Here is a 12,614-nt window from a genome sequence, read left to right on the forward strand (position 1 = left end):
GGCAGGGACATGGGGGCAGAGGTGGAAGGAGAGGGTGACTCGAGGCAACTTTCTCGCAGGCTGGGCACTCGACCGTGGTGGTGGCAGCATGACCCAGACGTCTGTCGAGACGCGTCGGATTGTACAGTCACAGTGGGTGGGTTTTGTCGTGTGCAAGTTGCACCTCAGAAAAGTTGGGCTCTAATGAGCCGATTCTCAAGTGACCCAGAGAAAATGTCAGAGATGAAGCCCAAGAAGCCAGGGGACGGATGAAGGGGACAAGAGACCCCACGAAGCTTTTAGTACGGTGATTCCCCGCCGGGCCGCTCCCTGAGACTCAGATCTGGGAAATCTGTTCTGTTGACGTCCCTCAGGCAACTCCACCCCCACCTGCCCCCCACCCCGCAGCCAGGGTGGAGAGCCAGAGGTCTCTGGGAGAGGTCCAGCGGGTCTAGAACCCTGAGCAGAAAGCAGTCGGTTTCCCGGGCGTCTGCACCAAAGGGCCACGCCTAGAACTCAGGGCCACGCCTAGAACTTGGTTATGCTTCGCTGCATGAGATGATACCCCAACCTAGCCCTGGGCCTCTTTCCCTCAGCCCTTGTGTTTGCAAACCCAGAGGCCAGTGAGCCTTACCTGGGGCAGTGGGTCCCCACCTTCTCGAACGGGCAGAGCTGAGCGACGGTGCTGTAACAGTCCACGTCCTGCACTGGGGAGAGGAACACCGAGGGAATCGGTCAGGTCATTGGCAAGCCTGGGTCTCAGGCCTCCAGCCTGTGAGATGGCCTTGGCCCCCAGGTCCTAGGGGCTTCTGGGGGCCCTCACACGGAGGCAGGATGAGAAGCCTAGCACCGCAGGCACCTCACCTCGGGCCCCTCAACGGGTGAGACGCCCCACGGCCCGAGTGTGTGCACAGCTCCCTGGGACCGACGATACCTCTCAGTGCCCCCTTCCTTGGTCCTCATGTCAAGTACTATTCTAAAACTATCCAGAGGAGGAAGCAGAGGCCCAGAGGCTACCCTGGGTCTGCACGGGACGTGGTGGGAAGCTGGGTTTCTGATTCCAGGCCTAGAGCTCCTCTTCAAGGTCACTTGTTGTTTTTTAACAACGGAGGTAAGAAAGTGGCTCTAACACAGGCTGCCTGTGGTCTCTGAGCACATGCCCTCAGCTAGCCCCAGGTGTGGCAAACCTTTCCCAAAGGGCCAGAGGCTAAATACTCCTGGCTTGGCCGCCATATGGACTACATGGCCACCACTCGACTCTGCTACCGTAGTAGAAACCAGCCACAGCACACGTGTAAATGAATGGGAGCGACTATGTGCCAATAAAACTTTATTTGCAAAGATAGATGGCAGGAAGGGTTTGGCCCTGAGGGTGGTTGTTTCCGCCAACCCCTGGTCCAGCCTCTCATCTGGACGGGCTGGAGGTCTAGGTAGCCCGTGGGGACTTGTTCTGTACCCCACGGGACGCCGTACAACGGAAGGCAGGGGAGGTCATTAAAATTAGGTTGAGAACACCACTAAAAGGCACAGAATAATACATCATTATTTAATTCTCTTTCAATTCTTGAAAGCGTATCAATGCATTACCAGTGCAAATACTGTTAATCACCAGGAAAATAAACCATAAAGGTATCCACCAAAATGCTCTCAAAGTTATCTCTGAGTGGCGGAAATGGGGCCAAATTCCCCCCCCCCTTTTTTTTCAATGCTTCTTTGTATTTTTAAGTTATCTGGAATAAATAGGCATTACTTTTGTAAAATGGAAAAAAAGCTGCTACATGTTTTTATAACCAGATATTCCTGCATCCAGGGCCTATGACGGTAAGAACCGCTTTCCCAAAGGAAAGGAAGGGTCGGCGGGCCAGTTTCCTGAGGAAGCATCTCCGCTTGCCTGGGACCATTCCCGCCAAGTGCCCGGGCTGGGCAGTTCGAGTTCACGGCTCCCCTGTGCCTACGGTCTGCCCTCCCACGGATGCGTCCCACCCTGCCGCGGGGACGTGCCCTGGGCAATAGGAAATACAGGCGATAGAAAAGGGAGGCCGGAGAGGGCAAGTGCGTGCCCCGAGCTTCGTCCTGTTTGCCTTCGGCGTTCGTGCAGACGTTACTGTCTCTCAACCCCCGTTTTCTGGTGAGCCCAGCGTGGGGCCTCGGCACCCTCCTCACGGGCTCCCGCTGCTACTGTCCACCAGTAGAAACGGACGCTTCCTTCAGGCGCTCTGGACCCAGGCATTAGAATTTCTGTGACGCTCAGCTGAGAGCCCCAGTCCTGTTTCTGGTTTGGCAACTGAAGGCCAGTGCCACGTTCAGATATGGTTAGAAAGTGGTTAAAGAACTGACCTCATCAGGAAAAAGCCTTTACATGCTGAGAACAGCAGTGTTAGCAGGCATCAAATGCATTTAATCAAAAGCTAAGGAGAATGAAAACCTCCAGGGAAACTCAAGATGACCTGTGGATGATGGTCAGTACACAGAAAAAGACTGGCCAGCTTACCTTTGACTTTTGACACCACGAAGGAGCTGGAAGGCTTGTATTTGCTGGAAAAGAATACATGAGCTCAATGCAAACAGACTCGTTCCTAAAAGAGCAAGATGGCTCCTGCGTTTCTTTTCAGCCTCGACTTTTTAATCTTCCTATCTTTTTAGATTCCTACCAGCCCGAAAGCCCTTAGAACATCCTAGAATAGGACTTGTTAACCTTCTCTGTGCCGAGAAACCCCTCTGACAGGCTGGTGAAGCCTACGGACCTCTTCTCAGGATAAGGACTTTAAAAGGCATATGATACATTTAAAAGATTAACAGGGAGTCAGTTATTAGTGATGTTTTTTGGTATCCAAGGATTAAGGCGGCTTTGCGTCTGAGTGATAGCCGAACTTCCTTGTGAACACAGTCTTCTAACCACTATCCTTTTAGGGTAATCATGGCAGAGACCGGCTTTTCAGACCCTCCCCCTGCCCCCCGCAACAGGATTTCTCCCAGTGAGAGGGTCGCTGGCCCCGCTAACGCTGCTCTGGTTTGGGGCTGCCATTCATACCGGCAGGAAATACACTTCAATCAGAAGTTAAAGAAAACAAAGCTCTGATGTTTGTGCCGATGTTTGCAGACTCCCTAAAACACAAAGAACCCGACTCCAGATGCAAAGTTGGCCCCCAGGAGGGCCCAGAAGCGGCTCTGGGACAAGCATGCCAGGCCACGCGGGGCCCAGACCCCGGTGGTGCCCGTGTTGAGCCTGACGTGGCTGGCGTTAGGTCACTCGGCCTCCGAGAACATGTTCTTTGCTTCCGGTTAAACTTCCGCGCTCGTGTTTACACAACCCCGGAGTCCCTAGCTAAAATGAAGAGAGAATTTTGCAAGACCTCTTGAAGAAGCAGGCCTTTCAAAGGGGAATGACTCATGTGCTTTCTGAAATGTCCTGAGCAGAGCTCCCTGGAACACACACACAGGGGCTCTGGTCCCCATGGTCCTAGCTACAGACCTTGGGATAGGCACTGACACAGGAAAGCTCTCTTGAGGTGATGCGCCGTGGCCGGGCGCTGTGGGGGGCTGAGGCAGGGTCCCAATGTCCCCGCTAGGCTGGGCTGGGCTCTAGGTCTTGGATAGGGAAGGGGCCCTGGGCATGGGGTGACGGAGCGTTCTCAGGGCTCTGGGCAATAGATCTTTCCTCGCAACGGTGGCAGAGGAGTCACATCATGTTAAAAATTGACTGGCTGTAGCTCTGGGCACAAGATGGAGGTCAGCTCTGGGTCCCACTAGGGCCCTCTTTCACAAGCAAGGTGCTGCCACCCAGCAGGGATGAAGAAACTGGACCAAGATGGGGAGAGGGGGCAGAGCCCACTGCCGGGCTCTGTGCTCCCCAGTTCCTTTATGGCTCTGACCGCACAGACAGAACACGATGTGGCCTGCCCCATCGCAATAGTCAGGATGGGGAGGGCCGCCTGCCCAGCATCCGTCTGCAGACCTAGCCGTAAAACAGTATCTTCCACCAAGAAAAAAATAAGTCAATCTATTTTAAAAATGGAAAGCCTCATTCTCCAGAAAGAAAAAAAAAATACTATTCAAGAATCAACCTGTAAACTCAAGGATGGGAAGCAAAGAGAGGGTCAAAACTCAGCCCAGAGCAAACACAGGAAAACCCACGCAGGGGAAAGATGGCAAACCGCCTGTGGGGGGGGAGTTTGAGCTACGGAGTGAAGTCTTCATAGGTTTTTTTGTTTTTGTTTTTGTTTTTCCCTGCTTCTTTAGATTGTCGGGTGCTTCTTGAGATTTCGACGATATCTTCATGACCAGGAAGAAGGAATCCTTATCATAGTTACCTCAGAGACTCCACGCCATTCCTCGCAGACCGCACGAAGAAGGGGACCTTCCCGTTCCTGGTGACGTCCACCAGGCCACCGCTGGCGTCCAGGATTCCGAAGTGAATGGCGGCCCGGCATATGCTGGACGACTGGGGGCAGGGACGGGGGCACCGTAAGTACGTCTGAATTCACCTTTGTCCGGGCTTCTTTAGAAATGCCCAGGGTGGGGGGCGCCTGGGGGGCTCAGTGGGTTAAGCCTCTGCCTTTGGCTCAGGTCATGATCTCGGGGTCCTGGGATGGAGCCCCGCGTCCGGCTCTCTGCTCAGCGGGGAGCCAGCTTCCCCCCACCCCCACCACTCTCTGCCTGCCTACTTGTGATCTCTCTCTCTGTGTCAAATAAATAGATAAAATCTAAAAAAAAAAAAAAGAAAAGAAGAAGAAGAAGAAGAAATGTCCAGGGTGTTTGTCCTCAACCCACAGAAAAGCCGAAATGTCTGGCCAAAGCTCACCCCACGTCTGACTCACCTTTCTCTAGAACACGGCTTTGTTCCTGGGGCTGCTTATCTCAGAAAACTCATCCGAGGGGCTTTACGAACGGAGAGCGGCAACAAACAGCCCTTTCTCCCCATCCAGTGGAGCATGTTAACGCCCGGTCTAGGATGGAGACTCCCCTTCCGAGGGGGAGCCCCCATTCCCCAAAAGTGGCTTTACGAGTCTGCGCGCCCAGAGACAGGCGCGGGTCGGCTCTTGGACAGAGGGAGGGGAAGGAAATCCTGTCGTGGGAGAACCACCCGCCTCCCTTCCAAACGCACGACGGCCGCCCGCACGGGCACTTACGCTTTCGAAGAAGAGCGTCCCGAAGACCTTGGCCTGGTTGCTCAGACAGCCCGCGGGGCACTGGTACCTGATGCAGAAGAAAGCAGATTTTCAGAGGTGAACGTGTTGCGAGGCTCTCACCAGGAATCTACCCGGGTGCGTCTCCTTCAAAAGCTCGACTCTGACCTCAGAGAGGAGCTCCAGGGACGCGAAACCCGCTGCGTCCAGGCGAGTCGCGATTTCCCCAGGCTGGAGTTCACGCCAGCACCATTCCGGGCTCTACCAGGCCTTCCTCTCCCGTGTTTAGGACTCGCGGTGAAGGCAGAGGTGCAAACTCAAGGACAATTCACAGAAGACAAGTGGTTTTGAAGGTGCACACGTACATTCTCGAACACCATCATCGAAGAAGGTACAGCTGAAGAGGATATGCCTCCTTCCAGGGGTCAAACCACAAGGGTGGGTTTTTTTTATAGAATAAAATCCAGGGTGCCTGGGTGGCTCAGTGGGTTAAGCCGCTGCCTTCGGCTCAGGTCATGATCTCAGGGTCCTGGGATCGAGTCCCACATCGGGCTCTCTGCTCAGCAGGGAGCCTGCTTCCTCCTCTCTCTCTCTCTGCCTGCCTCTCTGCCTACTTGTAATCTCTGTCAAATAAATAAATAAAATCTTTAAAAAAAAAAAAAAAAAAGAATAAAATCCAGTGAGGATTCTCCTGAAATGCCTACATCAATCTTTCCAGAAAGACTTAAAAATTCACTTTCTCCCATTCTCGAACTTTCCTCGTAGGCATATAAACCCGAGCCAGAGGTCGGAAAGTCGGACCCCATGTTGTTCCAAGTGTCTGGCATCATGAAAAACTAGAAATGAAGCCAGCCCCGCCCAAGGGACGGCCAAGCCTGTGTTTGCACGGCCGTATGATGTTGGAGTCTGATGCGTTCCCCGAGCAATGAAGTCTTTGAAACGTACGTGACTTGGGAAAACCTTAAGTGAAAACGGTAGCTCACAAGCTTCAGCGTCAGCGGCGGGAACCTCCCCAGGGCCCAGAGAACCCACAGGAAGGGACTACACCTAATTGCTGTAGATCAAGGAGATGCTGTGACACTGTTTTGTTTGTTTTCTTTAGACGATGGCGGTGCTGCTGTTTTCCTGAATTACTTCCTCTAAACAAGAACACCTTTTAAAGTCCAGGGGGGAAAGGGCCCAACAGATGTGATTTTTGTCAAAGCACCGGGTGATGGGATGCCGTCGAGGAGAGAGATGGCGGACGTACTTGAATTATATGGTTCTCCGTCGGTGGCCTCGGACAGTCCCTCTCCCTGCTTGCGGTGGGTCCCAGCAAGCCCCGACTCTGGAACTTTCTCAAGGCTCTCTATGCATGTTCTCCGAGCTTCTCATTCTTCCCACTGACTACTCAGGCGTGATGCTCTCGTAAGAGCTTGTGGCCCAGAAAGTCGGCGCAAAGGGACCACTGAGTGTTCCCGACACCCAGAGCTGTGCAGACATGCCCAGACCCCATGCATGGGGACGGTGGTGGCACCAGCCCTCGGTGCCACAGGCTGCCCATCTCACCAGCAGACTGGCCGATTTCCTCTGCAGCACACGCCGGCCAGCTGCTCGGGGGATGCACGAGTCCTGGAGCGACCTCATCCCGGGTTGCTCAAAGTCTACTTCCTGACGCTCGTGCCCAAGTCCAGTGGCGGGGGCGGTGCGGGGGGGCCGTCCTCGGGCCAAACCAAATTCCAAAGCCCCACAGCATGAAGTAGGAGCCATCACCTTCTCTTTTAAGTAACATGGTTTGCCTTAAAGGAACGGCTGCCAAAAGCCAGAGCAAGAGGGGTAAAGCCCACTCGTGACCACGGACGTGGTTTTCCAACTGTGAACCTGAGGTTCCTTGCAAGGCTGCTGCACCTGCCGGCCATTTGCTGCCAGAAAGAGCAGCCTAGCAGCCCCATTGCCAAAACCAAACCCCTCCTTCTTGGCCACCAATCTCCAACATCTGGATGGACAAGGCTGAGTGAGTCCATTGGCAAGATGACCTAATTTGAGGACCGGGGAACACACTGGCCCGCGACCTCTGTCAGTGGCCAACACCGCCAGCTCACATGTGCCCTCCCATGGCCCCTGCCCTGACATCCCCTGCACAGCACTCCGGGCCACCGTGTGACCCCCTTCACATACACAGCTGGAGTGGAGCCCCGACCTCACAAGGTCTCCTGGAGGTGATCGGACCCCTCCGGGAACGGTGCGCAATTTCTGGCACGATCTGTAGTCCCCACGGCTGGAGGTGGGGGTGCTCCTGGCGTCCTTGAGGCCAGAGGCTGCTCGTTCCCTACAGGCCACAGGACAGCCTCACCACAGAGAATCATCAGCCCTAAGCGTCACGAGTGCCAAGGTCAGGAGCCCTGCTCTGGGCCGATAGACACAGGTCATCTTCGTGGGCCAAGATTTTCTTAAACGGTGGCTGCCGGAGGGACCTCAGAGACATCACGGTCCGTCTAACCTATGATGCGTCCCACACCCCACGGCTGGCCCTTCGAAGGAAGGGCTGCGGGCGTCAGTGCCAGCGGGGCCCGGCCCGGACCGTACCTGTTGCACGTGGACCCTTTGCACTTGTCCTTCATCTTCGTGTCACACCGGACAACCTGGGCTGGGAGAGAAGGACCAGAATGCACGTCACACCAACAGGACATTGGTCTGAGGTAAAAGACACTACCGCGTACTCCAGAGAACTTTCTGGAACATCCTGGAACCCATGTCACAACCCGAGCAGGAGCACTCGTGGCTGCAGACTTCAGCTGTGAGGCTCGAGTCCCGGGCCCGGCCCTTCAGAGCAGCTGGGTGACCTTGGACAGGGGCCTTCTTCCCCAGTCCGAGGTTCAGTTTCCACAGAGACCAGCCGCAACAAGTGTCAAGGGTACTGCTTCTGCGAGCATTCGCTGAGAAAGTCAGTGTGACCTTGGAAGGGGGCCTGGCCCACACCCAGTGCCCTGAAGCCTCAGACGGTTCTGGAAGGGTGGGCCTCACAGCCTCCTCCTGCCATGACGAGCTCTGTCAAGCTCTCCTTGTTTATTTTCTAGGGACACATGAGGATCTGGGCACAGCGTTACAGTTTGATAGCACGACACTGGCACACCCATGAGGACAGAGACTGCTCGGGCAGAGCAGGGACAGAGCAGCCAAAAAAGCCCGGGATGGGGGGTGTTCAGAGAAGCATGAGCTCACCCCTGCTCAGGGTTGGGGGGGGGGCTCCCATTTTATGCTGTTGGCAGCTCAGGGGGTCACGGAGAACCCCAGGTAGACAGCCCAGGCCTGTGTCATGCCTGGGGGCGAAATGTCCCTAGGGAGCCCCAAACCTTCCATTAAGGGGCTGGAGCGGGGACATGGAACGTTGGGCTCCAGCCGGGGCTGGGGAGGGCAGAAAGAAGGAAGCCGTGAGGTGAGTGTGCGGGCAGGTCAGGGGAAAGCCCGGCGAGGCTGAGTGCGACAATCTCTCTCAGCGGAGGGCCCCCGGGGAGCCCTGAGGGGAGCCGCGGGAGGCGCTGTGCTGATGGGCTCAGCGCCGACACTGGGTGGCCCCCGTTACTGCAAATGATCCGCAGAGCAGCCCCACGTGGGCCTTATCGCCCCCCTTGTAGGGCTGAGCAAACCAAGTCTCACGGAGGCCAGTGGGGGTCCGGTCACCAGCGAGCCGGCCTGGGGAGGCCCGTCCCGCTGGAACCTCCATAGGAACCCAGCTTGAGCCCAAGCCCCCTTTCAAAGGAGAAGGTCTAACTTGGAAATGCCGGCCGGGGGCGAAATGCCACCCAAGCCCCACTCCCACGATGCTTGCTTTGGAAGGACTTAAAAATACCAATTTTTTAAAATGCTGCTGCAGGGGCGCCTGGGTGGCTCAGTGGGTTAAAGCCTCTGCCCTCAGCTCAGGTCATGATCCCAGGGTCCTGGGATCGAGCCCCACATTGGGCTCTCTGCTCAGCGGGGAGCCTGCTTCCCCCTCTCTCTCTGCCTGCCTCTCTGCCTACTTGTGATCTCTCTCTCTGTGTCAAATAAATAAATAAAATATTTTTAAAAGTAAGTAAGTAAGTAAATAAATAAATAAAACGCTGCTACACTTCCCCGCTGTGCCCCACTGTTTGCTGACCCGGAGACCTCTCTGGCCGCCCCCCGCCCCCACCACCGCCCCAGCACAGGCAGCCCGGGGGCCGAGGACAGAGGACAGAGCCGCACTCACTCATGTAGCTCACGGCGGGCGCCTTCTTGGGCTTCGTGGGTCTGACCACCCTCGGCTGGTCCCAGACGTGCTTGTCCTCGGGAACGGGAACGGGGGCCACCTCCACTTCGTTCATCTCGTCGGTTTCCGGCTTGGGGCTGGACGTCAACGTCTCTTCTTCAGAATGAAGAGGACGAGAAAGAGAACACGAAGCGGGGGATTCAGCAAAAACGCACTTTGCCGGGAAAACGGCAACGGGGCAGCTGGACTGGCGGGGGGGCTCTCGGTCGCAAAGGGTCGGCCTGCGGCGGAGAGACAGTGACGCTGCAGAGCAGTCTCCGCGGGCCGCGTGTGCCGCGGGGCCGGGAGCAACCGGGCCAACCCGAAGCGCCAAGCCAGGCGCCTGCACCTGGGTGATGGCAGCGGCTTCCTGCCCCTCCTCCCACACGCCACCACCTGCCCGAGGAGGCGGCTTCAGGAGGCCGACCCCAAACCGGCACGGTCTCCCCTGAGGACCCTCTGGCCCCCGGGGTGTGCCGGGGGAGGGGTCTCCGCAGTCTTGCGCCCACCGTGGTGCAGGGCGACCCGCGTTGGTGTCTTTAGACCACGATGCACCCCGGCGTCCTCGCTCACCAAGCCGACGCCTTTCTCTGCGCCGAAGCTTCGTGGCCCGACATGTAGGACTGGGCCAAAGTCCCTGCTCCGGTTCAAAACGGAAACGGAGTCTCTGCACTGGCTCCTGGACGTCTCCCAGCCCGGTGTTCTCTCGCCCGCAACCATGCCCCACAGCTTTAGCACGCTAATTAGCCAAATTCCATTTCTCGGGAGCATCCGCGTGTCTTCCCGGGTTCCTCCTGAGAGACACCTGGAAGCGCTCGTCAGAGCCCACCTGCAGGCCATCAGGGACTGAGCCATGAAGCCCTGCCAGTGCACGGAACAGTTCGGCTGCTTTTATCTGCCCGTGTGGCCTTGTCAAGGACTCCGTGGTGTGCACCCTCGTGGGGGGTGCGGGTCTCCCACTTTAGTGTGCACCCCCATCCCCCAAGGGTGTCTGAAGACCAGAGCTGGAAAGCCCCATCTTGGGAGCCCCTCCCAGGCCTCTCTGTGGCACTGGATTAAAATTCAAGCAGGGACAAGGGCTCGTGAACACCTGCAGCTCGTTCCCGGTTGTCCTTAGCAGTGACCGCTCTGCTCCAAAGGGGGACCAGGTGTTTTGTGGCTACGCAAAGCAAGCATCCAGAGCCAGGGCCAATTCTCCAGGGCTTCTCAAGGCTGGAATGTGCTGCGTCTGTTCCAGGGGCTGGTCCCCACCCCCCACACCATGCACAGCCACCATGCCACCTGGGTGAGGAGAGCGGGTGGGGGTCAAGCGGTGGCAGTCCGGAGCCCGATGCCATCCTTATCAGAGCTCTGTTGACAGCTACGAGGCCACCACCACCTGCCCCTCCCACCAGCTGCCAACTCCCCGGGGCCAGGAGCCGGCCGGTTTCATCCCTGTCCCCCCTCAACCCCAGACACCCGGCTCCCAGCCAGCTTTGCTGAATAAAATCTGCTGAATGAAGGATGAACTAAGCCGTAAGGAATTCTCTCTTTGGGTTCTTTCAGGAAAAAAATAGAGAGAGAGAGAGAGAAGAAAAGAGTCCCAGCTGAGTTTGAAGACCTTCACCAAGAGAATTCTGAAATCACCACTTGGAGGCCAAAGCTATAGGCGGAATCTTTAGGAAGACGCTGGGTTTGCAAACGCCGCTGGGCCCACATGTTCCGTCTCGGGTCTGCTCTCGCCGTCAATGCGGCTATTCAGCTCTGCCTTCTCTGCCGGCCGGAGCGATCTCCGGAATGAGCCGGGTTTTCTTCCACTGGCCTTTAGGATTTTTATACCTCATAATCGCGGCTTTATTCGGCCGAATATAGTTTGGCAGAGCCATCTAAAGCGTTTGAGGGTCACTATTTAAGAAAACGGGCAGACGGTCCTCACCCTCAGACGCACACATGAAAAGGGAAGTGCTTACCCAGACGATAGCCTGTGTTTGAGCACATCCCAATTAAGATGCCCTGTGCAGAGCAGAGCGGGCCTGGGGAAATTCCATGCCCGAGTTCACCACAAGGTCACTGTGTGCACGGTCCATCCTGGACCAGAGGTCTCGGGCCCCACAACATTGCTTACAGCCCCCTGCAGATGCCTACCTTGTTCTGTAAGTAGTGACAGAACTCAGGGCTCATGGGTACGGGGCACACACTGACTCCCTACCGGCTCGGTGCTTCCTTGGCCTGCGCACCTCGCTCCCTGGGAGGCCCAATCAGACCCATTTCACAGACAGGAAAACCAAGGCTCAGAGAGGCTAAGAGACCTGCCCAAGCTCACACAGCCAAGTGTCAAGCTGCCCGGCCGCACAGCCCACACCCGTCATGGCCACATGGGTTCACAGTTTCAGGCTGGAGAGTCGGAAACTTCTCAAATGGTCCATCTTTAACCCTGACCCATCCCCATTATAGGTCAAGGCCTTTCGGGGCCCCTCAATTGGTGCTGATTAAGTAGCTTATGCAGATAACCGGCTTTACCAGAGACTTTCTGCCTGGTTAGCTAAGAAAGCTGGGATTCCTGCCAAGGGGACTTGGGAGTTTTCCATCAAAAATAAAGAAACAAGCATAAAGGCTTCATTGGGTGGGTAACCCAGCATCTGAGGTGTCTTTGTGTGCATGTGTCCTTTGAAAATGACCCTCTGGGCATCTGGGCTATATATGCATTCGCTCGCAGGCAGAACACATCTGCTCTGTGACCCCGGAGCCCTCAGAGCCTACTGGCTGTTGGAACAACAGGTGACCAGGCATCCAGAAAGAGTCTGGGGGTAGAGAGAGCATGCAAGCAAGTGCGCTGCCTGTGTAATCAGGGAAGGCTCCCTAGAGGAGGTGTGACACCAAGTCTCTGTTTCCAAGGAGGAGAATGTATCTGCCAGATACACAGCACAGATGAGCCCCCCACCCCCAAGGCGGGGAGAGGACCTACAGTCCCCACCAGGTGAGGAAGGACCCCAGCAAGGTGACAAGTGCAGTCATACCTCCCCACCCCCACTTCTGGGAGCGGATAACGAGTGTGTTTAGAAAGGGTTCTTGTTTCTTGTGCCAGCCGCTCACACCCTTCTCTGGGCATCCTCCCGGCACAGCTTCTACAGACAGACTCTTACTGCCACTGTTACAGACGGGCAGACTGAGCCCCAGGCGGCACGCGGTATGCCCGAGCACACAGCTCCGGGAACCATGGAGACGACTCCTGGACCCAGCAGCTCTGGCTTACGCGCCTGGAGGCCCTCGTGGAGGGGCTGACA

At 56.4% G+C, this 12,614-nt stretch overlaps 1 protein-coding gene across 1 annotated transcript in view; it reads right to left on the reverse strand.

The window, feature by feature from the left end:
- CRISPLD2 (cysteine rich secretory protein LCCL domain containing 2) overlaps positions 1–12,614 on the reverse strand; it is a 62,414-nt gene that overhangs the window by 22,466 nt on the left and 27,334 nt on the right. Inside the window, exons 7-12 of the mRNA XM_082712000.1 lie at positions 9,313–9,468; positions 7,671–7,731; positions 5,109–5,175; positions 4,290–4,420; positions 2,471–2,514; positions 614–686 (exon numbers count right to left, since the gene is read on the reverse strand). Coding sequence (XP_082568126.1) covers positions 614–686; positions 2,471–2,514; positions 4,290–4,420; positions 5,109–5,175; positions 7,671–7,731; positions 9,313–9,468 — 532 coding nt within the window. The remainder of the gene's footprint in view (positions 1–613; positions 687–2,470; positions 2,515–4,289; positions 4,421–5,108; positions 5,176–7,670; positions 7,732–9,312; positions 9,469–12,614) is intronic.

The sequence above is a fragment of the Mustela nivalis genome, assembly GCF_964662115.1.
Source record: "Mustela nivalis genome assembly, chromosome: 18".
Lineage (NCBI taxonomy): Eukaryota > Metazoa > Chordata > Mammalia > Carnivora > Mustelidae > Mustela > Mustela nivalis.